Source organism: Colobus angolensis, unplaced genomic scaffold (genome assembly GCF_000951035.1).
Source record: "Colobus angolensis palliatus isolate OR3802 unplaced genomic scaffold, Cang.pa_1.0 Scaffold304, whole genome shotgun sequence".
NCBI lineage: Eukaryota > Metazoa > Chordata > Mammalia > Primates > Cercopithecidae > Colobus > Colobus angolensis.
This window is the reverse complement of record NW_012116311.1, coordinates 820355-848256: the sequence shown is the minus strand read 5'-3', so window position 1 is coordinate 848256 and position 27902 is coordinate 820355. Positions and strand designations below refer to the sequence as shown.

At 36.2% G+C, this 27902-nt stretch overlaps 1 protein-coding gene across 1 annotated transcript in view; it reads left to right on the top strand.

The window, feature by feature from the left end:
• The window catches only part of ELOVL4 (ELOVL fatty acid elongase 4), a 33083-nt gene extending 12146 nt beyond the window's left edge, over positions 1 to 20937 (top strand). The window contains exons 2-6 of the mRNA XM_011950275.1: positions 9333 to 9520; positions 10683 to 10763; positions 13932 to 14103; positions 16208 to 16335; positions 18871 to 20937. Coding sequence (XP_011805665.1) covers positions 9333 to 9520; positions 10683 to 10763; positions 13932 to 14103; positions 16208 to 16335; positions 18871 to 19146 — 845 coding nt within the window. The 3' untranslated portion in view covers positions 19147 to 20937. The remainder of the gene's footprint in view (positions 1 to 9332; positions 9521 to 10682; positions 10764 to 13931; positions 14104 to 16207; positions 16336 to 18870) is intronic.
• Positions 20938 to 27902: the final 6965 nt, after the last annotated feature.

Below are 27902 nucleotides of genomic sequence, written 5' to 3'. Positions count from 1 at the left end.
ATAGTTGCTTATATATTAAGTAGAAGTCACCTGAGTTAGTTGAAAACTATTAGATTACAGGCATTTTATTATTTGTTAAAATCTGGTTTATACTGTCATGAAAAAGAGTTTTTAAAAATTAGCCTCTCTAAATAATTTTAAAAATCAGAGTGAGAATTTTTATGTATTTTATCTCCTAAACAAATAAATACAGAATTACAAAATGTCTTCTGAGTCTGTCATAAAACGTTTTTTTCTTCTCAGTGTAAACTCTTCTAAGTTTAATTATTCATGGTAATTTTTATTTAATTTGGTTTAACTCTTCTCTTTGAAGACAGAGGAGGATTTAGTGGTTGGTCAGTGTCAATAATGAAATGCCAAAAATTATTGAACTCTTGACAGTGTGTCAGATGCTGTATACATATTATTTTATTCCTCACAACAGCCCTACTATCATCTGTAAGGCCAGGGGCACTAAGTAACTTCTTGGGTTTATTCAGCTGGTAAGTGAGGAGTCTAATGCTTGTAAGTCTGATTTGAGAGTCCATATTCAGAATATAGATTGAGAAAAAAAAATCCTGGATGACATTGAGGGGCTTCACTTTTAAGGGGAAGGGCTCAGATTATCTCTGACATGAGACACACTGTGAAGATGTAAAGTTGGGAGAGAATAGGCTGCAGCAGAAGGGAATGCATGACGTCGTGGTGTCCATGTGTGCTAGGAACCTTCACATACTTTGGTTTGTTTAGTTATCACATATTAACCCTATGAAGTAACTATTTCCTCATTAAAAAAAGAAAAGGCAACAACAGTTGGTTCTCCAGCTGTAGATTATGTTCCGCACCCTTTCCTTTTGGAAATTTCTTGGTCTCTGTGACATGGTTTTCTCTTCTCCTGCCTCTCTGGCTTACTTGCTGCCATTTCACCCACTCATCTTCAACTGTCCTTAGAGTCAGTCCTTTTTCGTGTTATTCTCTCACTCTACATGCTCCTTCCCTTGCAACCTCAAACTCTGGTGTGATTGTCATCGTCCAGTGACCCCTCTGTGTGTCCACAGCCCTGGCAGTTCCTCCACAGCACCAGAGGCTACTGGATGCCTCTACCTAGCTGTCCCACAAGTAGCTCAGATACAAGATGTTTAATATTCACCTGATCGGTTTCTCCCAGATCTTCTGCTCTTCCTTTACTCTGTTCTGGATCATGACTTCACTATCTGTGTTGCTGGATAGCCCAGAAATCTGGGAGTAATCCTGGACTTTTCTTTGACTCTCCTCTCTCAGTGAATCCACAACAGTCGTGGAGTCTGTAGATTTCACCCCTGAAACTTTCATACCTACCTATCCTGCTCATTGCCGGCACAGCTCCCTGACCCAGATTTCCATCATCTCTTGCATTCTAGTGGTCTCCAAGTCTGCCTGCCTGTCAGAATCACCCGGGGAAGCTCAGATCATGGTGTCCAGTCCCACCTGCAGAGATTTTGATTCAGTAGGTCTTGGGTAGGACCTGGGAATCTATAATTTTAACAAGCACATGATTCTTACATGGGTAGTCTAGCAGTAGACAAGTGTTGAGAACCACTGATATAGCTGGTTTTCCTGCCTCTTGACATATCCCCTTCCCCTCAGTCCACACCCCACTGCCTCTACCATGATCTTTTAAAAGCCAAAACCAGCTGTGTGTGGTGGCTCATGACTGGAATCCCAGCACTTTGGGAGGCTGAGGTAGGTGGGTTGCTTGAGCTCAGGGGTTCAAGACCAACCTGGGCAACATGGCAAAACCTTGTCTTTACAAAAAACACAAAAATTAGCTGGGTATGTTGGCATGCACCTGTAGTCCCAGCTATTTGGGTGGCTAAGGCACCAGAATCACTTAAGCCCTGGAGGTGGAGGCTGCAGTGAGCTGAGATAATGCCACTGCATTCTAGCCTGGGCAACAGAGCCAGACCCAGTCTCAAAACAAACAAACAAACAAACAACAACAAAACAAATATTTCTTCATTATCTGCGTGATAAATTCCAGCATCCTCAGTGTAGTTTGTAAGACCACTTAAGGGATCATCACAGTCATTTCCTGCCCTCTTCCTTTGTATATATCCTCTCCATCAGGTCTGCTTAGTTTCCAAATTGTTTTATTTCTTGCTTCTGGGCTGTTTATACATTCGGTTCTTTCAGGGTATTCAGATATTCTCATTTGCATATCTCTTGTCATTGTGCTAAGGGAACTTTTATAGGTCTTTCTAATTCTGCACCCTGAAAAAAGACTTTTCTTGCTGTCTGCTTGGCAAATTCCTCTTCTCTGAAAAAAAAGTTCAGATGTCTGTGTTTAAACCCTGCCTTCTCCCCTTTTCTGTCCTACCACTGTACATAAGACTGTCCTCTGACATTACACTCATCACACTGCATAGCAATTGAATTCTCATGTCTGTCTCTTCCTCTACTAGTTGAGCATTGAGAGGTCAGGGACCAAGTGATCTGGCCAAAATCACTTTGCTCCAAAGGAGGAGTATCTGACTTCAGAGTCTGTTCTGTCTATTCCATCATGCTATGTGATCTTAAGATAAAAATCAGATTAAGAATAAAAACTTATTGGTGGAAGGTATTCAAGGGAAACCCCATTTCAGGTAGACCCCTCATTTTTCTTTCTTTTTTTTTTGGAGAAGGAGTCTCTCTCTCTCTGTCACCCAGGCTGGAGTGCAGTGGCGTGATCGTAGCTCACTCCAACCTCTGCCTCCCGGGTTCAAGTGATTCTCCTGCCGCCTCAGCCTCCTGAGTAGCTGGGATTACAGGTGCACGCCACTACGCCCGGCTAATTTTTTTTTTGTATTTTTAGTAGAGACAGGGTTTTACCATGTTGGCCAGGCTGGTCTTGAATTCCTGACCTCAAGTGATCCACCTGCCTCGGCCTCCCAAAGTACTGGGATTGCAGGCATGAGCCACTGCACCTGGCCCCCTCATTTTTTATAAAGGAATAATATGCAAATAGTTAAATTGACTCCTTTTACTGAACAGTTTTTGAATTTTGACAAACATGCATAGTTATATAATTATTATGTAGCCTTTTAATAAAGATAAGATTATATGATTGCTGACCACATTAAACAAATCACTCCCACTTGGCATAAGCTTTAGAAATCAGTCTCAAAATATTTTCATTACAAACTATTTTTTAACGCTTTAAGGGCCTGCAAAGGTTAAAGTGTAAAATCATAGATTCCCAGGTCCTACCTAAGACCTACTGAATCAAAATCTCTGCGGGTGGGACTGGACACTATGATCTGAGCTCCCTCGGGTGATTCTGACAGGCAGGCAGACTTGGAGACCACTAGAATGCAAGAGATGATGGAAACCTGGGTCAGGGAGCTGTGCTGGCAATGAACAGAAGAGGGAGATAGTAATTCTTATTTTTAAAATAAAGACTTTTGCTCCTGAGCTCAATTTGCTATAATATTTGGCTTTAGGTTTGCTTAAATTTCATTCAAAACTAGGATGGGAAACCCATTACCAAAGGAGACAGCTCCTTCTATGTACAAAAGGGAAAGACCCACTGGTCAGAAATTTCCTGAATTGAGGTGAAATTTACTTTGCTATAACTTACCTTGGTTCTAATTCTACTCTGAAAATGGAGATTAAATCTGATTTCTCATAAGTTCTCTTAGTATTTGCTGAGGCCTCTTTCTCTTTTCCAGGCTTTAGTCTTTAGTCTTTTTCCCTTGTTCGGTGTCATGGCTTTGAAGTATTCATGATCCAGGTCTGCCAGATGCAGCACCTAATGACGGTACGACTTGGCTCCTTTGAGTAACTCTTGTCATTCTTTCTATTGAAGGAACTTTTGTAAGTCTCTCTTATTTTCTTTCCCTTGAAAGAACAATCTTAAAATATAGCATTTGTGACTGGGCGCGGTGGCTCAAGCCTGTAATCCTAGCACTTTGGGAGGCTGAGACGGGCGGATCACAAGGTCAGGAGATTGAGACCATCTTGGCTAACACGGTGAAACCCAGTCTCTACTTAAAAAGTACAAAAAACTAGCTGGGCGAGGTGGCGGGTGCCTGTAGTCCCAGCTACTCAGGAAGCTGAGGCAGGAGAATGGCGTAAACCCAGGAGGCAGAGCTTGCAGTGAGCTGAGATCCGGCCACTGCACCACTCCAGCCTGGGCGACAGAGCGAGACTCCTTCTCAAAAAGATATATATATATAGCATTTGTACCTATAATTCAGAAAAAAGCGATGGGGAATTTTCTCCCTTAAGATTAAAGTACATGGTGATTGAGTAGTGCCTACAACAGCTGCTACGTTAAATGAGGCTCTTGCTTTACCTGCAGTGGCAAGTCTCTTGACCTCTCTGAATCTCGTTTTTAAGATAAAGGGATCATTTCTAAATCTAAAATTTTATGATTCTCTTTTAGATAAAGGTTTATCTGACAACATGAAAGACTTAACATTGTTAATAAATAGGCTCAAAATAAGAGCAAATTTACTAACACATGAAGGTACAAACATGTTAATAAGCATATTAATAGTATAAAATATGAAAGTAATTTGATAAAACAAGTTGACAAGAGTCCATTTATATTTGTATCATTTTTGTTTCCCTCTCCATCCCACCAAAACTTTCTAAAGAGAAAATCCCAAGAATACTGCATAAAACGTATTTGGATCTTTGTACTATTTGGCGACAGGGTGTGACTTCAGTGGTGGTAAGAGAAGTAGGATTTTAGTAGACGTTTTTCAGTCTTTTTTCCTAATGAATTCATGACGTGGAATCCCACTGATAACTGTAGGATTAGGATGTTGGCAACATAATAGAAATATATCTCCTGTCACTCTAATATGTATAATCTACATTTGGATTCAGTACATAGCCCAAATGAATTAGAGGTTTTAGTTTAGCTGTAAAATACTAATATATATATTTAAACGTTCGAGTTAATGAAAATATGGATAATTTACTTTAATATATTTAAAGTTTACATAAAATACATGAAGCATTAGTATTCATGATTTTCCTTTACTGTTTTAGTCCCCCAACATTTTTTTGGTTCAAAACTTAGGTGGAACTGTTAGTGATGGTGAATTTTCATATCATTGTATGGTACTATCGTGACACAGCCCTTTTTAATGGAAAAGGAAACATATGAAAGAAATATAGAATATTTGCATCTCATCAGAAGCACTAAAGGAAATATTAATGCAAATACATGCAGAAAGACAAACATAACTTGTATAGTATTATAACATGTAAAGACATGGAGGAATTTCATCCAAATATTATTAAAAGGTTGGGAATTGTTATGCTGTGGGTTAGGGGTTGATAGTTACTACAGCTTCCATGATAATCCTCGGAGGCTGAATTTTTGAAAGCTCTCTGACCCTTCCGAACTAGAAGGGCTAATTTGAAAAGAGTGTGGTGTAAAATGTGGCCTTTTATAGGCTGAAAACAGGGATTTGTTAAGTGGTTGTTGAATGAATGCATGCCTTGCATTGTTGGGCAAAGAAGTGAGGGCATTACTTTTTTACCCTGGAGTAAGGAATGAAGTAAAAGGTCGTTGAACTTTATAGAGCACACATATTCACTAAATACTGGGTTGATGAGTTGTTGACTTGAGGATAAAGTTATTAGGCCAACATAGAGGAGGATCTGGGAAAAGCTGTAGGAAGGGTTCTTGGACACTGAGAAAACCTTGAATGTCAACAGATGTACTGCTGAATTTGGCAGAAAGGATAGAGAATAGAGGAATAATGTGAAAACATTATCTGCTCTTTATTTATTCATCAAATATATTTTTAGGTACCTTGATAGGCCTTGCAATACAAGAATGAAAGACGCAGCCCCTCTTTTCAGGGAGAAAACCATTTAAAAGAAGGTCACTGGACAGTGTAATGAGTGCTGTAATGGAATAGTAACATGTGCAGGTGCTTTGGCCATGCAAAATGCGTCCCGTGACCAGTTAAAATTTTCTTGATCCAGTTTTCCTCACTGTTAGTCTATTCTTCTTCCTAATAACTATTTTTAAAAGTAATAATTTTCAGAAGTTAAAAGAAACCTAAATGATCATCTAGTTTGTTGCTGCTCAAAAGGGGATGGTCCATAGAATAATGGCATAGCATCAGTTAGAGCTTCCTGGAAAATGCAGTCTTCTTAGAAATGGGCTGCATGGACCGGGCATGGTGGCTCACGACTGTAATCCTAACACTTTGGGAGGCCAAGATGGATGGATTGCTTGAGTTTAGGAGTTTGAGACCAGCCTGGGCAACATGGCAAAATCCTGTCTCTACAAAAAATACAAAAATTAGTAGGATATGTTGGCATGTGCCTGTAGTACCAGTTATTTGGGAGTCTGAGGTGGGAGAATGGCTTGAGCTCAGGAGGCCGAACCTGCAGTGGACAGAGATCATGCTACTTTACTCCAGCCTAGGCAACAGAACGAGACTCTGTCTCAAAAAAGAAAAATGAAAAGAAAAGAATGGGCTGCATGTCAGACCCATTTAAAAATGGGTAAAATGTCAGACCCATTTTTACCATGGGTAAAAATGATTTTGAGACTGTCTCAAAATCTGCATTTTTACCATGCCCACCCACCCCCCAACCTGGTGATTCATTTTCTCATTGAAACTGGAGAAACACTAATCTAGTTCACCTACTTTCCATCCAGTTTTATAGATGGAGGAAATGAAGACAGACTCTGCACCTAAGGTCCTGTGCACAGTAGCACAGCCAGTGTTAGAACTCAGCCAGTCAGCTGGTCATGGTGGCTTCTTACTAGTGCCTGTTTCCTTCTCTCTTTTGGAAATTCTCTGTTGAATGAGAGAACAATACAGTGCACCACACTATATGTAAAAAAGAATGAGCATTTTTATTTACTCTTAATTTGTGGCACCAGCAACTCAGGAGGCTGAGGCAGGTGGATCACTTGAGCCCTGAAGGTGGAGGCTGCATTGAGCCATGTTTGCACCACTGCCCTCTAGCCTGGACAATAGAATGAGATGCCATCTCTTAAAAATAAATAAATAAATAAATAAATAGAATCCAGTCTACTTACTGGTAGGGTCTTGTGTGCTTTCTCTGATTCCTCTGTTATTTCCTGTTTCTACTCTTCTATTGGCCTCTATTAGTGTTTCATATTGTAAGATCTTCAGCTTCTCACTAATGTCTCTCTCTCTCTCCTGTGGTAGTCCTCTCTTTAAATTTCTCTTTTGAATGAGAATGATACAGATACAGCATACCACACTACACATCAAAAAGAATGAGCACTTTTATTTACTCTTAATTTCTGGCAGAGTTTTGGACCTGTTTATTTAATTTTTTTTTTTTGTACCCGCTACTCAGAACTTTCTTTGAAGTCAGTAGGAATTCTGTATGAGATAAGGGTGAAAGATAATCTGTGATGTTAGAAATTAAAATCTCCTCACAAATTTATCTTCCTTTGTTACGTGGAGTATGGCATTAATCAGAGTACTTTGGAAAACAGCACCTGCCTTATAGTTTGTGGAAAAGAACAGGATACCACAGCAACTCCTTCTCTGTGACCTAGAACAGGGAGTTTGTCTAAATGTTTCTTCTATAATATAGGGGGTTTGTCTAAATCTTTTTTTTCTATAATATGGAAAAAGAAATGCCTAAGTAGATGCACACCTCATGTTTTATGGGGGGGCCTTTAGCATAGAAAGATACGGTCATAGGATGATAATTAACATAAAATGATAAAATGCCATTAAGAAAAGTGAACAGTCATTGATAAGTCCTTAGTGGCACAATGCCTTTTTAACAAAAGTCAGCCGGGCCATCTTTTAAGTCATTTCCTCTTTATGAGAGGTTTACTATCTCTCTATGGTTCAAATATATTGGTTTATTTTTAACTCTGAAATGTGTTTGATTTGAGTGATATAGCTATAATGTCTATGAATAACAGACCTCCCTTTAAAACTATGAAATACAATCAGTTTTTCTGTTTTCCTGGTTCCCATATGTGTGTTTCTTTCAAGTGATTATCACCTTTTTTTTCCCATATCACAGGTTGTCAAGCAATAGCTCACCTTTTTAACAACTCTAATTTCATTAAAACCATAGTAGTTGTGTCGTTTCCTGACTTTGCAAATTATTTGATTAAATATTGTGTTTTATATCTTGTATCTTATTGTTTATTGACAGTATATATTTTATATTTTGTATCTTATTATTGACAGTATATAGACACAGATTAATTTTTTAAGTAAGATGTTTTAATACCTAGTTCACTAATCCTGAAGCATTTTGCATATACAGCTTTTAGTAAAAGTGACAGTCTAAATAGGGAGTTATTATAATCAACAATTAAGTTAAATTCATTTAGATTGGTTCTAAGAACTTGAATTTTCTTTTACTACCTTAAAAATATATTATTTCCTCAAAATAGGATGTAAAAATGTTTTTCATTGCCAAGAATAAACTAGAAATTAGATTTGCAACCTATAACTGTTGTTTAGCTTTGAGAAATATAAAAATTAACATTAACATATTTTTATAATGTGTTAAAAGATTTTTGTTAATCCCATCCATATTTCATTATCATTCTTGTTTGAGAAATGTTTTACTTGTGGCAACATTCCATTATAAAATTGATTTATGGTTGTGTATTTGAATATGCTGGACAATCAGTTCATTTTAAGTAAAATAATGTGTTGCATTGTATATAGTTACACAAATGTAAGTTATGTGACTTACAGCTCTAGAGAAAAACATTCAAGTTAGTTATTCATGGGAATAAAATAGGTGCATGCTCTCAATGAAAAAGTTAGAAAAATGTCTTGAACATGGTGACTGTTTAAATACATTATAGAATTGTAATGAACTCTAACTTAATCTCTCAGTGCCCCTGTACTCTTGTCTTTAGTGTCTCTAGATATCAGCAAACGGCTACCATCACCCTGTACCTCTCCAGTTAAATTCTTGCCTGCTTTAGGAGTGGACACACAGAGCAGCCTCCAGGCTGCCCTGAGAAATTTCACATGTATAATATGGAAGACAAATGTTTCCTTAAGATATTTATTTTCTGTGTATGAAGCTTTTCATTAACTTTTCATCCCAAGATAATCACCTCTGTTTTTAGTGAGCTTTATTTCTTATTTTTGTTCTCTAGGGTCTCTGTAAAACATAATGTGTGACAACATAAGTAATGAAGCATAATTTTCAAAAGCCACTTGCAGGATTCCGTATTGTTTCTTTGGTTTTTATACCATGTATTTTTTTGTTGGGACTCAAAGGACAGTGATCCATATTTGGTCAAATTCGGAAATTAAGTTGAAACATCTTGCTTCCTAGAAAGTGTGTTTTATAAAACATTTATTGATTAATTTTATGGTATTTTGTTTTTTCTATAGATAAGCGTGTGGAAAATTGGCCTCTGATGCAGTCTCCTTGGCCTACACTAAGTATAAGCACTCTTTATCTCCTGTTTGTGTGGCTGGGTCCAAAATGGATGAAGGACCGAGAACCTTTTCAGATGCGTCTAGTGCTCATTATCTATAATTTTGGGATGGTTTTGCTTAACTTTTTTATCTTCAGAGAGGTATGTTTTTAAGATCACTTTAATAATTTTCCAAGGTTATTGGAAATTTAAAAATAAGAATGTGTGAAACCATCATTATAATATTGTACCCAGACATAACTGTTAGCTACTCTAAAAGTACATTTTTGACATTTTTCACTTTTGAGTAACAAAAAAATTAAACATGAAGTAAAGGACAGTTGTTTAAAATGGAAGTCTGAATAAGACCAACTGGATTCTAAAAGAACCCTTATTAGTGGTTCTGGCATTGAAAGTTATTTAACTTTTCTTAGCCTCGTTTTCCCCACTTAAATACCTGCCATCTTGGGTTATTATCAGATTTAAGTAAAATAATTTTTGCATAATGTTTGGCATGTATTAAGCACTCAGTAAACAGTAGCAGCTATTTATTTATAATTCTTATTCAGTAGTTTCCGGTTTGATAACTGATCAAAATATGCCGATTTCAAGTAAATCCTCTTATATAATGTTGTATTTGGGGCTGGAATTAAAATGAATTAACTACCATATAGCTGTTGTTACTAAGCATTATATACTTTTCTGGGCACGAGCAAATTCTCCGTCACATTTTTAAAGGAAATCCTAAAGGCTAGATTGACACAGCCATTTTTTAAATTGCATAAGTATAAAGAATTTGTTCCCTAAGAGACTCATTAAAATTCTGTGTAATCCCAGAGAACTGACTAGTAATGCTGGAAAATAAACAATAACTCTTCTTCGAAAAAGAAATATTTCTTTAATTGAAAACTTAGCCTCAAGTCTCAACTTCATAAACACTTTAATTTATTTGGATATCTGTACCTAATTTGTTATACGCAAACCACTCTGCATCAAACATAGAAACCAATTAAGGAAGGACAACTTTAAAATCTGAGTCCTAGCAGTAAAAATTTCTGTTAATGCTGTGAAGTATTTAATAGATAGAGTCAATATTCAGTATAAAAGTTACAATGTGATTTTTAATTTATATTTTAATTATAGAATAAATTAATGCACAGTAACCTCTAGCAATTGGAATGCATGAAATTTTTTAATGCATTTGACATTTTTAAAGAAAATATTGCTTTTAAAATAATTTGAAAGGCTACATTTTGTATATAATTTTATTTTTAATGCTGCATTTACTGAAACTTTACTACAAATATTACTACTCTTTTTCCAGTTATTCATGGGATCATATAATGCGGGATATAGCTATATTTGCCAGAGTGTGGATTATTCTAATAATGTTAATGAAGTCAGGGTAAGTACATTAAAAATACTCTTAATCAGTAAAAGTGATTTGATTTTTATAGGCCCCAATCTGTGAAAATGTAGAATGTACTTTTTTAAAGACAGGTTCTTTAACATTCATTTAGAGACAGGTTCTTGCTCTGTCCCCTAGACTGAAGTGCGGTGGTGTGATCATAGCTCTCTGCAGCCTCAAACTCCTGGGCTCAATTGATCCTTCTGCCTCAGCCTCCCAAGTAGCTGGGACTACGGGCGTGCACCACCATGCCTAGCTATTTTTTTTACTTTTTGTAGAGACAGGGTCTTGCTATGTTGCCCAGGCTGGTCTTGAATTCCTAGCCACAAGGGATCCTCTTGCCTCAGCCTCCCAAAGTGCTGAGATTACAGGTGTGAGCCACCATACCTGGCAAAAAGTACTTTAATATGATAGTGAAATTATACTAGATTGTTATGAGTTAATAAAACTATGCTTTTTTTAAAAGTACTTAATTTAAAATTTGTTTTTGTATCTCAAGAATGTTTTTTATTTTGCAGCATGAGCAAATATGCATTGGATTACTAGAATGCAGTATTTGTTAAAGCAAAGAAGTCTCATGTTTCTTTTAAAGATATTATTTTAGATTTTTGTTTGTTTGTTTTTGGGCAAGAATAGAAACTCTTAGAGTCCTAGTTATGTATTAAGAAAGTGAGGAAAAGTAAATGTTTTGTGAAGTGTAGAATGTTTAGGAAATTAAGCATAGAACAATTTGTATAGGCATAAACTCAGTTTATTATTGTATTTGCAGAAAAATAAACCGCTAGTAACAAGATGTTATCTTTTGTTTTCCATTCACTTACATGAGTAAAATTAACATTAATTTAAGCGAAAGAAACAACAGATTACCTTATTCTATTAAGTATTTATTGAACTCTTCTTATATACTGTGGTTCATACTAGAAATTACATATAAAACATAACATGTTTTATGTTACCTATAGTATATGTAGTAATAATATCCGGTGACTTCCCTTGAGAAAAAGTTTCCTGCCATGGGGAGTGGACACTATATAAATATCAGTATTCATCAAGACTGGAGACCAAATTGCTTTCATGTACTTAACCATTTTATGTACATATCTTCATTTCCCTATTAGAAGACTTATGGACTGATGAAAAATCACCGGTTTGGTTGTCATGTTGGTTTTATTTATTCATTAAATAGTATATTGAGCATCTACTATTTGTCGGTACTGTGAGGGGCACTGGGGACCAGCTGAAAAGCCCTGCCTTTGTGGGGCTGGCATTCTAGTGAGGGTGATGAGGCAGACAGCAGCCATGTAAACAAATGACTAAGGAGGAAATAAAACCTGGATGTGACTGAGAGAAAATGAGAGAGGCTCCTCTCTACATGTATTGACTATGAAAAATTTTCTTCTGATAACTGTTGCCAAAGAATCTCTTCAGTTGGAGAGCTGACTTCTTGCTTGCCGTAGGGAAGGGAACAGGGAGAAGTGTTTGACTGACTGACTTCTGGGAGTAGGCATAGAAAAACCCTTGGATGGAGCAACATATTACTATTTTTAGGATAAAGTTAAGCATACCACTCTCACTTACAGATGTAAACTTTCAAGTCTTTAAAAAATGAGCTATTATGAGAACTGTAATCTAGGAGGATAAAGAACCTGAGATTTGCAACAGATTTCATTTGGAATCTTGCTCGTGCTCTCTTCTCCTCTCTAATATGGGATACAATAGAGTGAATATTTTATGGAGAGACTCATTTTTGTATTCATTGTTATGTAGCCAAGAAGTATCACTTTTGGTGTAGCTTATTTAAAGATACCTAGTGCAGTTTGCAAACTAAGGAGACTTATTATTTGTTCTTATTTTATGTGAATTATGGCAAATGTAGAGGTTCAGATGGAGGAAAAATAAGTGATTATATCTTTTAGTTACAGGTTACTATGCTAACATGGTGATAGTTACTTTATTTTAAAGAACTAATGTAATAGTGAATATTAACTGTAGTGTTGCTGGGAGTAGTTAGCTATTTCAAGCTTGTTTTCCACCAATTCATATCATTTTTAAAGATATTTTTCAAGTAAATCCAGTAAATAATTCTCAGTTTGTAAATACTTTGTTTCTTATATGCTTTCTGTTTCTTCTTTCCCCATACTTCAGAATTATAATTTTGTTTTTTAAATGCAAAAGCCAAAACAAACAAAAATCTCATGACATATACCGGGTGCAGGTATAAAATACAAAGGGATCCTTCAACTCTAAAACACCTAAGCCTGTCTGTGAATGAATCTGACAGGGCCCTAACACACAAAAGCTTATAAATAGATTTTAGTTATGTACTGCCTTATTTGTTATTTGTACATAGGATGCTTATCATAGAAAATACTTGACATAAAAAATTCAGTTTTGGTTTCTGTTGTAGTAGGATTCTTGTAAAACATTTTAAAACATACAGAGGTCACCTCTCACTGGATCCTTAATCTCAGCATGTAATGTAATCTTTCTGCACCATCTGGTGACTTAATTAGAGCCCAGGAAAAGAAAAGACTTATTCATGTAAGCAGGATTATATTTATGACCTGGGAAATATTTGTTTGTTCATTCCCATTTATTATTTTAAAGATTTTAATACCTAATACAAACTACTGTGATTGGATATTTATGTTGTTGCACATGTTGGTGCAGTGAGGGGGTGGGGCGCGCGGGCAGGAGGAGGTGAGGGGAGAGGGTGGGCAGACAGGCAGACACTTGCAGAGACCAATTGCTACATGAACTTACTTGCAAGTTTTTCTGAGATATAATGTAGGCTGAGCATGAACAACTAAACTCATTTTACAAAGTCAACATCTTAGTTCCTCTACCAAGTTGAAAAGCATAGCAGGCTGAATGTACTTCCAGCTCTGTATTCAGCAGTTCGACACAATGTGGCATCTACCTATGGAACAGACAGAAAATGTTCTCTGACTTATTAGCACTGTATAGACAGAGCTCTGGACTCTTTATTTTCTATTTTTTCCCCATGGAGAGATGCTTAGGTTTTTCAAAACTACTTAGGTATAAATGATTCCATGCCTTGTACATTTTGTGCAACATACAAATATTTATTTTGAACTTACAATGAGTATAAATCCGTACAATAGTGTCATTTTGGTGTTTATAACACGCTTTCCCTTTTTACAGATAGCTGCTGCTCTCTGGTGGTACTTTGTTTCTAAAGGAGTTGAGTATTTGGACACAGTGTTTTTTATTCTGAGAAAGAAAAACAACCAAGTTTCTTTCCTTCATGTGTATCATCACTGTACAATGTTTACCTTGTGGTGGATTGGAATTAAGTGGGTTGCAGGAGGACAAGGTGAGCATTTTCAGGAATATACTGCTTGCGTTTAATTGCATCTATGTGTTCAGTGGAAAGCAATGAGAACCTAGGACTTTGACTTGATCTACCGTTTAACTTGCTTTCATGGTTAAACATTTCCATGTGTATTTCTTTTTGTTTTTTTTCTTTTCTTTTTTTCTTTTTTTTTTTTGAGATGGAGTCTCGCTCTGTCTCCAGGCTGGAGTGCAGTGGCGTGATCTCAGCTCACTGCAGCCTCCGCCTCCCGGGTTGCAGCGATTCTCCTGCCTCAGCTTCCTGAGTAACTGGGACTACAGGCACAAACCACCATGCCTAGCTAATTTTTTGTGTTTTTAGTAGAGACGGGGTTTCACTGTGTTGGTCAGGATGGTCTCGATCTCTTGACCTTGTGATCCGCCTGCCTTGGCCTCCCATAGTGCTGGGATTACAGGCATGAGCCACCGCACCCAGCCATCATTTCATTTTTTAAAAATTTGAGGCAAGTATAACTTTTGCTTTTTATCTGTGACTACTTTAATACCTAAAGATTTGCCCCAGAGATAAGCGTAAACCAAGACTAAAAGTAGAAAACAATATTTTGATGGGGAACGGGACTAGTAGTTCTGATCCAAAGAATACCAAGACACTACCCCTCAAATCTGAAGATTTCCATCTTGGCCCATAGCTCACTCCTGCTGTAATACAGATTGAACATCCCTAATCCAAACATCTAAAATCCAAATGCTCCAAAATTCAAAACTTTTTGAGCACCAGCATGACACCACAAGTGGAAAATTACACACCTGGCCTCATGTGATGGGTCACAGTCAAAACACAGGTGCACAACACACTTTATTCAGTATACCTGAGGGAAAAAAAGACCCTCGTAGCCTTTTTCTGTGTACAGCATAATATTGATGCCAAACCACCGCAGACAATGAACACATGGGTGGCTAAGATAGTGACATCTTTGCTTTCTGATGTTCAGAGTACATGAACTTTGTTTCACCCTTAAAATTACTTTAAAATTTTATAAAATTACCTTCAGGATACATGTATGAGGTGTATGTGAAGTTTTGGATTTAGACTTGAGTCCTATCCCCAAGACACCTCATTATGTCTATGCAAATAATTCCAAAGTTTAAAAAAATCTGAAATCAGAAACACATCTGGTCCTGAGCATTTTGGATATGGGATACTTAGCCTGTATAGGTCTTGTTGGTTCTCATTCAAAGGAACTTTTATATAGCCTTGTTAATGTTAAAGAGGATCTAAATTCATAGTTTGGCCAAGATCTGCCTCCTGTCTTTTCAGATGCCTGTAGATTAAGGATGATTCACTTTGTTGAGCTTGATGCAGATGATTCCTCTGAGGAGGATCCAGGGTACAAGTCATTATAGTATAGTTCACCTTCCTGCTTTCATTGTCATATTATGATAATTGGCAGCTTAGGTATTAATACATGTATTATTGGGGCCCACTTTAAAACAATACAGTTAAAGGCAACCTCTGTAATTTTAAAAGAAAATTAGTAAATCTGAACTGAACACTTAGATCACTTTATGGCAAAATTAATTTATTATTACATCTATACCTTGATTTAATTAATATTCTGAAGAGAAAGAATGCCGTTGATTTAGACGGACTGGAATATCTCTGTAGATTTATCTATATTAAATGAATTATTCAATATGTGTAGTGGTGTTATATTTTAAACTATTTGGAAACCTAAGAAATAAGTGCTGTTTTGTTATAGATATGTATATTGGCACATCTAAAGGCAAGAATAGTAGAATTAAAAGTAACATAGGCAACAGTTCTACATTTGGGCCTATTTAAGCTCACTGAAGTACCCCATTTGAAAACCTACCACTTTGAAAGTCCTTTGCATTTGAACATACATTTTTATTTATACGGTAAAACCTCAAATCTAAACTTTAAAAATACCTAGCTTAATCTGAAGGGAAACTTTTTTATTAATACTACTTTATATTTTTCATTCCTAATCTGTACTCAATATTAAATATTAAAAAATAGTGTGTATTCATTTATTGTATGTCTCAGTAGCTTACTGCCTAATAAAATTTTCTGTATCTGGTAATTACCTGTTGTTTTTCTAAAGCATTTTTTGGAGCCCAGATGAATTCCTTTATCCATGTGATTATGTACTCATACTATGGGTTAGCTGCATTTGGCCCATGGATTCAGAAATATCTTTGGTGGAAACGATACCTGACTATGTTGCAACTGGTGAGTTAATGCTTCCAAAGTTTCTTCTGCGAAAATACTGAAATTGTTTAAATTTGATTAATTTTAAAGTGCAAAGTCATTTTAGACAATTTTCTATTATGAAATTAACTTTATCCTCTAGTTATATTGCAATTAGGCCCACTTGACTCCAGCCGACTTATTCATAGACTTATTGGTCACAGCAAGTCTTTGTTTTTATAATATCCTTAAAAGACTAGACACAGCACTTCTCTAAGGAAAACATTCTCTAAACATACTTATGGAAAGGATGATTAAAGATCTAAGCATGCTACAAAGTACGTAGATTTATGTATGAATAGAAAAATAATATGTATTTTTCCCCTCAGGTGATTTTCTTAACTTAAAATTTTATTATCTCTCTTCTTGTCCTTGCTTAAAAATTTTGTTTTTTATTTCATTTTTCAGTCTTTAACATATCTCATATATTTAGACTATAGAGCTGAAAAGAAAGCACATAGCCAAGGAAGGGGGTGGGGCAAAGAAAGGGAACAGGAACAAGAGAACTCCTTGTAATTCTCTAAAACACTGTCCTTAAGAGAGCAGAGACAGATATTTTCAAATGGTAGTCTTTAGCCCAGATAGTTTTCAGCACATCCCCCTGGTAAGACTGCTTGTGGCAATCTGAGTGTGTGCATTAGTGTATCTTTCAGATGCTAGGCACTGGCCTGTAATCAAACTGGAAATTCAAAGCCGACCTGGTAACTATTTTTCAAGCTTTAGAATTTATTATAATTTGCTTTGATCATAGCATGTGCACAATTTTATCAGTGGAATCACATTTGGAAATATTATTCATCTCTGCTTTAAGTTGCTAAACAGCTGGCTAACCAAACAGGAAGCACAACTTTTGGGAAATGCTGGGTGTGAAGGATTCATTTGTAACCAAAGTGGTACAGGAAGCTTCCTCCAGTTTTTGTCTAAAAGCTGTTAACACAGTTTGTGTAATTCATTTCTCTCAGTAAGTAGTAAATGGACCCAAGAAAATGAAGAGGTGATCAAAATCATGTGAATTAGTCCTATGCGTTTTATTGGAGCCTACACCTGCCTCTCCTTGAGTGACGCCATACCCAATCACACCCTTATACACACCCTTTTGGGTGATGCAGCTTCTAAAAACCATTGTGAAACCACAAGTTCTTCAAATTTAAATATTTGCCAAGGAAAATTATAAAAGTTGTTTAATATGGTTTGAATTTTTAGCTTACATGGCATACATTATTTTAATAACATTTAAAATAAGTACTACTGATTGTTTTAATCAACAATTAATATTTTAAGGACAATGCTGTCCTTAAAAGAGAAGCCACAATTGTCCATTTCAAATAGGATGTTGAATTTGTATTTCCAAGCCAGAAGTTCTCACAACAGTTAGTCATATAAGTTAATTGTATAAAAAATTAACCCTTGTTAACATTATGTCTTGACCCATTCATTTATTGATACATCAGAATCTATTTCATTTTAATCATCTCACTTTTGGCTTTTTCCCTTTAAAAAATTTTTAAAGTTGAAAGTGATTCTTTTTGTATTTATTCTGAAATATCTACTAAATTTTATCCAAATATTGCTTTTTTCTTTTTCTTTTTTTTTTTTTTTTTTTTTTTGTGTGGCGGAGGGGACAGAGTTTTGCTCTTGTTGCCCAAGCTGGAGTGCAGTGGTGCAATCTGGGCTCACTGCAGCTTCTGCCTCCCGGGTTCAAGCGATTCTCCTGCTTCAGCCTCCCAAGTAACTGGGGTTACAGGCATGGACCACCACGCCCGGCTAATTTTTTATATTTTAGTAGAAACGGGGTTTTACTGTATTGACCAGGCTGGTCTTGAACTCCTGACCTCAGTTGATCCCCCTGCCTCGGCCTCCCAAAGCGCCAGGACAGGCGTGAGCCATCACACCCGGCCTTCAAAATATTAGTTTTTGAAGGATAGTGTTCTTTCAAATAAAAATTTACCTGCCTACTATCTGTAAGAAATAAATGAGCCATTTTGATATTTGATGGAAACCAATCTAAAATGTGGGAGGAAAACAAAATTGAAGAGCCTACAATACTATTATTTTACTCTCCTAGGCCATTGATTCCCTTTCATCAGATAACATTATTCAACACATGTTCCTTGATCCTGATGCTGTGCTGAGGACTCAAGAATCACTGATGGGCAAGACAAAGCCCTGCCTTCTGGAGTCATATTCTAGTGGAAAGATAGGCAATAAAGAAATAACAAATACAAAAGATAATTTCAAATAGTTATAATTCTCCTTAAAAAAAAAATGCAAAAAGCTCTTTAGTTAATGGGATTGGGAGGGCCAATTGAAATTGAAGTCTTGTCAGAAAGCCCTTACTGAGGAGATGGCATTTGAGCTGTGAATGAGAAAGAGCTAGCTGTGGGAGCCAGAAAACAATAAATTTTGCACAGTGTGGCAAAATTTGGGCCTGTGATAGCTATGTAGAAGATGCTGATGTTGTTAAAAGTTGTTTACAATTCACATTAAATGTTTCGTGCTGTCATTTCTGTTTTTCAGGTTCAATTCCATGTGACCATTGGGCACACGGCACTGTCTCTTTACACTGACTGCCCCTTCCCCAAATGGATGCACTGGGCTCTCATTGCCTACGCAATCAGCTTCATATTTCTCTTTCTTAACTTCTACATTCGGACATACAAAGAGCCTAAGAAACCAAAAACTGGAAAAACAGCTGTGAATGGTATTTCAGCAAATGGTGTGAGCAAATCAGAAAAACAACTCGTGATAGAAAATGGAAAAAAGCAGAAAAATGGAAAAGCAAAAGGAGATTAAATTGAACTGGGCCTTAACTGTTGGCAGTGAGGAAAAACTCCCATATCATATAAAATTTCAGGGAAAACAGAAGCAAAGGAGAGCTTGGGGGTGGGGAGAAAAGACAAATGTGCTCTATGTCCTAGTAACTTTTAGACCGAGTAAAGTGTTAATACCATACCCAGATGTTTTATTTATGAAGTTTTTATTTTAAACTTTTTTTAAAAAATTAGCCTTGATATTCTGCAGACCAAAGCATTCATTATGTGACTTTGGAGATTCTCCCCCTGTTCACATCATCCAGTTGTCTACAGGATGAGATTTTTCATATATCTTATAGTCATTCATTCTTCGGTCTGAATTTTAAGACGATCACAGAAACGGTCTTTATGAATTATTTTGACAAATTACTAATTATCTACTGACTGAAATCAGTGGTGTTACATTTTCTTGTCCAAAGCTGGAAATGTGTATACATTTAAACTTGCACATTTGAATTCATTTGCTGACCAGAATGGTCAAATCTCTCCACCTCTAGTCAGACTATACTTTTGGTCGTAATTAAATTTTTAAAATCTGCTCATCTCTGTAGAATCTTAGAGGCTTGATGATGATGGTGTTGGTGAAAATAAGAAAGAATTGCAGTAAAGTCGTGTCTGGTGACTCAGAGATCACTATGACTCGAGGCACAAATCACTGTGGGGAAACAATTTTTTGTGATGAAAAGGCAGCATTTGAATATTCCTGTTACTAGCTGAAATATATTATAAAAATTAAAATTATTGTCTGTTTGAAACATGAAACAACTCATGTGTTTATTAGTAACATCATATGATAGTTACATTTATGTGCTGTTAGAATATGTTGATTTTTATCAGGCTTTCCTTGTTTTGATTTATGGCTGTTACTGATTTTTCATATGTGGAAATATACCTACCTCTTCTGTTGGAAAGAACATTCAAAATTAAATAAATTTAATTAAAAAATCAAGGAGTCTTCTAATGTAAATTTTAATATTAACTTTCAAATTCACTAGTTTTTTTTTTTTTGCTTTTATGACAAATAGCATACACCAAACATTTCTGTGAAACTATTCTTCTCTTTCAATGTGTTTAATTTTGGAGTAACGTTTTCCTTGTGACTAAGTTGCAAGATCTTATTTATTAACTAGGTATGAAGTATAAACCCATTTTGGTGCAATATTCTTGACTCCTTGGTGCTAAAGATTGTCAAATTCAATGCTTGATGTTACAAGGTGTTGTTAAAACACAAAATGAATAAAAGTGAGAGTAGTCAGAACTATGACATTCAATTTGCTATTTACAGATACACGAAGTATTTCATGTAATATAAGTGAACAACTGGAAATAAAATAGGAAAGAATTTGTACCATGTCTTACTACGTAAGTTAATTTTTTAAGGGATGTTGCAAAGGGATTACTAGAGAAAGACAAAATGTGACCAAAAAAAGCATGAATATCTCTAAGTATCAACAACATGTCAAAGCTGCATGTGAAGGATGTATGCTGTTTGTACAAATTATTTCAGAATATTTTGTAAGCTATAACATATTTATTGTGCATTAAAATTTAACACTTTTTTCCCAAAGGCATGCAGTCGTGAGAATTACAGAAAATTTGCAGCATATAAAGTAGTTTGATCTAAGAGGATTCAACACCTTTGTTTTGTTGCTCAGTGTGTAATGACTAGAGATTTGTAAATCTTTGTGAACATTCTGTGCTGGTTCCCAAGAACTATTCATTCCCTGCTACCTGATTTCAGCACAATAAATATACTTCTGCTGTGGAAAAAGTGATTTTTTTTGTTAATCAGTTTATTATAATGTAAACTGTCTGCTAGATGTTTATTTGATTTAGTTAATTCTAAATTGTTTTCTGCTGCAATTTCTTATATAGAAAAACAATCAAACTAGAACTTGGGTATCTACAATTTCTGGTAAAAAGCTTATTTTCTATAGTAGCATATTTTTACTTTAAAAATTAGTTGCTTTTGGAAGAGCTTTTCATTCAGACATAAAACATACCATTTTCTTCTAAATTATTCTTAACATAAATGGGGAAGTTCTTGTATTCCATTTGAATCATTCAGTCCTTACTGTAAGTTTCTTTATAGAAGATGGTTTTAAGATGTCATAAATACAGCCTTTTCTAATAGCTTTCATAATTTCTCTATTATCACAGATAGGTTGCATGCCTGATACCTAAAAACTGATGAATAAAGTTTGTGTCTCCTACTCAGTAAAACTTTGTCACTAACTAAAGTAACATTTTCTTACATAGAAGACAGGCAATTTGTTGAATACTTAAAATAACTAGAAATACCTGAGACATGTGAGTTTTCCTCTATAATAGATGACTGTAGCTCTTTCTCTTTCCTTTGTTATTTTTTCCTTTTTTTTTTTTTTTGGTAGAAATGAGATTTCACTATGTTACCCAGGCTGGTCTTGAACTCGCGTTAAGCAATCCTCCTGCCTTGACCTCCCAAGTCTGTTACTCTTGATTGTTATGCTGGTGGAAACTAACTGATGACTAGTTTTAGTTTTAACATTATTAATTCATTCTCTTTCTTTTGTTATGCATCCTTTCAAGGTATTCAAAAATATTTTAACATGGATCATTATGTTTGTACTTTAGAACATGGAATCTAGCAGTGTTTTTAGTTTATTAGGAATATTTTAATTTACAGGCTTGTTTCATATATGCAACTCAGCTACCCTGTAAATAAGAAAGAACATAGAGATATAAGTGATTTTGTTGTATTATCTATTTGACAATACACGTCAGATGCTATATATTGACTATTGGAGCAGAACTTTTGAATCTCTGTCACCTTCAGAATGAGACACCACACTGGAGAGTTCACACTCTCCCAGTTCTTTCCTTGTTATAGCCATAATCTCAGCCAGCTGTACTCGTAACAATGTGCTTACTAAGAAGAAAACAGCTACAGCTATCCAGGATGTGTGCTGGCTGGCCTGCTCAGCATGGAGCTGGGTGGCAGATTTCAGCATCTTTCTGGATGGTAAATAGGGCAGCAGAGGTGAGAGACTATGATACTGAGCTGTGTACACAGGCACGCAGTATCTGAGCAGCAATCATAAAACCTGCTGAAGGAGATTGGTCACCTGTCACTCAGTGTGCAAGTAATTTTGGCAAGTGACCTTAGAAAGCAAGTCCTTGTGAGTGGTATAATTTAGAATCCATGCTTAGTCTTTTGTATTTTAGGCAGATAACTTGTGAATGACAAGAATATTTGTGAAAAGGAAGAGAAGTAGAAATGGATTCCTTTTTTTGTAGTGTTCTTTTTGTACCAACCTAATATTTTTGTTTCAAATACTACAAATCATACAAGTGTTAGAAGTTAGTTTGCCTATAAATTACAGAGGGGAAGGCACAGCTGTGAATTGAAAGGCACAGATTCTTTTGAATTTGTTTTCATAGCAGGCTGTGAATCCTGGAGAAGATTAAGAAACCTAAATTTAAAATAATTGATATATAGAACCACTGCCACATGAAGACTGTAAGATTTTATAATGTATCACTGGAAGAGCCTTGTGACTTATGCAGAAGAGGATCCAGAGCTGTCTTTAGATGATTAATGGGGATGCTATGAGCCACCTCTTGGTGTTCTTTCAGACTTAGAAATGTAAGTTTTGCTGTTTCCTTTGAGAAATTAAACTTTCTTTTTCTTTTAATTAGGCTGTTGTTTTTTCCTTTTCTTTTTTTTCTTGTGTTTTTCAATTTACCACATAAAGCATGTTTACACATCAATATACATGAGCAAATTTTTCTTCACACATTTCTTCCCTGGAGACCCATCTGGTCTTAAATAGAAACTGAACTTAGATTTTGATTTTTTTTTTCCATTCTCATACATGAGGTTATCCCAGGGAATGTGTTCATAAAGTGGTATCTCCTTTCAGAGGGAACAAGCGCACACTGAAACACATCACTTAATATCTAATTATAATGCAACTATCAGAAGGTCATGTTGCTTTTGAACATCTATACAGAATATGTCCAAATTAAAAGCCATCCTAAATACAAAAAAATCTTGAAAGGTTTAGATAATATGGCTGTTTCTAAAAACATAGGATCTTGAAATTATTATTTCTCAATTTAAATACAAGATTGTTACAAAGAATAAATATTTCATCAGTCTATATACATATTCCATGTACTTTGTCAGTCTTTAGGTATTCCTGAATCCCTTTTCTGCAATTTTAGAGAAGCCAGTCAGATTTTTCCTTTTCTCAGTTAAATTTTATTTTCTTTGAATTTGCCATGGAGAAAAAAGAAAGCATCCGGTTGAAATCCCTTCTTTGTCATTCATGATGCATTATATTTCAACTGAGTTTCTCCTCCCTGTGAGGAAGCTGTTCTAGGAACCAGTCTTGCAAGAATAATGATTAGCTAGCTATTTGGTAATTGGAGGGTGGATAGATTGAATCTTGTACGATAGATAGCATTATGTTAGCAACAGTCTCACCTCACCTGAGAGTGTGGCTTGTGTTCTAATTAATGAATCTGGGGATCAAATACATTTACAATGTTTATAAGCTTATTATATAGTTAGGATTTATCAGTTGTACATAATACAGTTAGGTTTCCAATATATTGTGATTTCAGATCTTAGTAAAAATGTTATAAAACATGATCACAAAATAAAAGCTGCTCTTCAAAGCTGTATTTATTCAACATTTGTTTTTGTTATGCTTGAATTATTACTGCCAGCCCTTGTAAAGTGGTACCTAATCTTTCCTCCAGAAATAAAAGTAATTTGGAAACTCATGAGGAAAAATAGCAGCCAGATGAATTTGGGTAACACATTTCTACTTTATCATTAAGGTTGAGATTTGGAGTTTACATCCTCAAGTCTACTCTAAATATTAACTACTTCAGAAATAAACATCATCTTTAGTGTACTAGATGTTTATGGGCACTATGAATCCATTCCTTTCCCTTTGATATGTTCTCATTCTCCCCTCTTTCAGTATTACAGAGTTTGGGGAACTAAAAATTATATTTCTCAGATTCCCATGTGATCCCCTCGTAAATTTAGGTTTTGTCAATGTGAGGCACTCGTGAAATTTTACAAAGGCTGAAGGAGGTAGGTGTCACCTTTCTGTAGTAGCACAATTATGCAAGTGGGCACCTACAGACAAAAGTATTGGAAACAGTTGGATAACATGTTCTACTATCTTGGCATCAATTTTATGAATACAGACAGTGCTAATGGTGATGGCACTTATGACAGATGTGGTTGAATGAATTTGAAGCTAAAGACTAAGGATAGCCTCCTGACTTTCATTCCTCCAAGTTACCAATAATTTTGTAAGCATCTACTCTTTTAAATTAAAGATTTTCTGCTTGAATACCTTGAGTGGTATCTATTACATGTGATGAACCTTACCTAATGCAGTATTCAGTACCAAAATTTGATCAAGAAATCGACTTTTAAATATAATATGAGATTGGTTATCTGACTTAGTTTATAGGCAGTGGTAACTTCATGACCACTGGGAAATGGGATACTGTTTTCCATGAAACAAATAGCTAAATGATCACCTATGGCCACGTAGGATGGAATAGCTATTGAAGACAAGCCTTTGACAGACTGGCTGCTGCATTGCACTATTGTGGTGCAAATGAGAAATAGAGAAAACTTGAGTGGAAGGGTTGCTTCCTATTGCACTGTAGAGCTTACAGAAAGAGCATTTGCTCTTATTTTAAATTCTTGGCTCAGGGCAAGGAAAAAGTTGCAGAGAACTTCTATGACCACCCCCCCCAAGAGACCCTTTTATATATCATAGCTGCAGACTTAAAATGCCTTAAAACAAGATTCAAAGTTTGCTCCTTTGGGTTGCAGAATTACAATTTGAGTTCACAGTCTCAGTGGTTTCCTATGTGAAATTTGTGGCACTGATCATGAAAGGATGGGACCTAAAGAAACAGAATGGGGATATTTGGGTAGATTTGGAGGAACCTGAGAACATGAATCTTTAAATTGCTTTGAATATGCCTGTTCATAAAAGCAGTCTCTCCTCCCTGTCAGATGACATTAGTCCTTTGTTGCTTGAGATTCTGTAACAACCTCAACCAAGGTAGTTACCTTCCGAAGGGATGCTGATCCTCTTTATGCCTGCCTTCTCCCCTTTCAGTGCCATCAGATCTGCAAAGAGAATTAGATTGCAGCATGCCCCGGGAGAACAAATACAAAATCTATCCTGGGAGGAGGCAGTTAGAGTGATAGGATTTGGCTAATTTTCATTTGCAGGAAGGCGTAGGAATAGGTTCTCAGGATGTTAAGGCAGGGAGAAACATTTCTTTAGAATAAACTGAAATTATTGATATAGTTCTTATGTATTATCAAAAATTCTTATTTTGAGGACATAGCTCAGCAGTGAGGAGCAGTTTTACTGGTTTTTCAGTTGTTCAACTGAAACAGGGACTCAGTGGCAGCCTGTATTAAACTCAGATATATGTTAGAACTTCTTTGGAATAATATGGAGGAAAGACTCCAGAGACTTAATGGAGTCAGGAATGTTGAAGAAGATCTACCATGTGTGACTCACTTGACTAGCCCCTCTCTATGTTTGAGATATCTATTGGAAAGTTCCATCAGCATCCTTGGAAAATTCTGTAGTGGTTACTTTCTATAGATTGGGATGATGACAGAGGGAGGAAGCTGTCCCTAAAATTAGTTCCTTAATTTCAATTTCAGCGGGAATTACAGTATCAGATTGGCAGAGGCCAAATGGCAGTATTTAAATACCAGAAAAAAAATATACATGATTACAGTCATGGGCAAAAGAGCCAGAGTTGTTATTAGAATGGCTTGGCCTATGGGTGTCTATGGTGGTGGCCAATTTATTATGATGTCCTGAGGACTGAAACAGGTAGACTAAGGTCCTTCTTGATTAGTATAACTGACTAATCTGATAAACACTGGCCTGACTTGAGTCATTACAATGAGAAAAACAGCCCCTCACCAATTCCCATTCTTGGTCCAGTACACAGACCCAGAGCTTTTTAAATGGAGGGAACATTGGATTCCCTTGAAATATTCTGTGGTGATGTCAGAGGATATACCATCAATCCTCTTTCTAGCTTTCACCAAAAGGGAAAGAAAATAAGCACACTTTGGGAGGATTACTGGGACACTGACTCAGAGCAGATGCTGCTCATTGGGCACCCCAACTGCTACTGTGCTCACCAGTCAAAATGGGGACTTATAGAGGCCAGGTGATAAATATAATTTTGATCTGAGTTCATCTCACAGTGACTCAGTGGATCCTCAAACGTACCCTTCCCAGTTCCTGCATGTGTAGTTGGATTAGACATACTCAACCTCTGGTTGAACTCCCACATTGGCTCCCTATCACATGGAATGAAGGCCATTATGGTATGAAGGACCAAGTTGAAGCTCCTAAAATGTCCCCTTCTTATTGAAACAGTAGACCAAAAGTATTGCCACATTTCTGGGTGAATGTCAGAGGTCCATGTCATCATCCAAGGTCTGAAAAATTCAGGGGTGATGATTTTTTGTCATACCCCCATTTAACACTCCTCTTTGACCCACGCAGAAATTGGGGAGTCTTGGAGAGAGTGTATTATTATTAACCATGTAACTCCACATTCAATGACTGTTTCAGATGTAGTTAACTAACTGAAGCAAATAAAATGTTGAGAGCTGACATGCTGCTATGAATCTGTTAAAAGTGTTTTTCTCCCTTCTAACAAAGAGATGACAGAAGTCATTTCACCTTGTAGGGTAAGGCATCTTACCTCAGCTATCCAGTTTTCTGTAGTAATCTAGTACACAGGAACCTTGTCTGTCTCACCATGCCATAGGACATCACTTTGTTTCACTACATGGTTAGCATCATGCTGATTGGCTATGTGAGTAGGAAGTGACAACCTTCATAGATTCCTTGTTAAGGAATGTGTGTGCCAGAAGGTGGGAGGAAAAAACAAATTATGCAGATTCAAAGACCATGACATCACTAAAGTTTATGGCAGTCCATTAGTTTATAGCAAGTTGAGATAATTCCTCCTCCATATACAAAGGTGTATATATGCTGTTTCAAAAGTCCAGTGAGATGGTAACAATCATTGTGTCTCTTTAATAGTGGGTGAAAGAAAATCGCTATTAAAATTGCCCAATATTAAAAAGACCCAATGATTGTTACCATCTCACTGAACTTTTGAAACAATGTACACACCTTTAAATGTGCTACTTTGACCCATTTATCAAGTTATCCGTAAGATTGCTAGTTCTGAATGGGGTCCAGAGTAAGAGAATGATTTGTAACTATGAACTGTTGTGCATGCTACTCTGCTATTTGAGATTTAAGATACAACAGATTAAATGGTGCTTGGAGTGTTTGACAGAAAGCAATCCTGTAGGAGGCCCCTGTCAAACCTTGATTTAGAATTACAGTGCAATCCTTTGAGGTCTTAGAGCAAAGCCATGACCTAGTCTCCAAATAAATGTTAAGAAACAGATCTTGGATTGCTTTTGGACCATGGCAGAGACTTGTGTATCTGACCACAGAACATAAAATGGTCATGTAAACACTGCCCATCATGGTCTGGGTGTTGTGTCATAAACTAGGGCATGCACAGCAGCACTCCTTCATCAAGTAGAAAGTCATAAAGGCACAGGTAAGAGGCATGAGCAATGCCTCAGGTGACCATCACACCTGCTCTTGCTGCATTGCCATTTCTCCCTCAGCCCACACATTTGACCACATG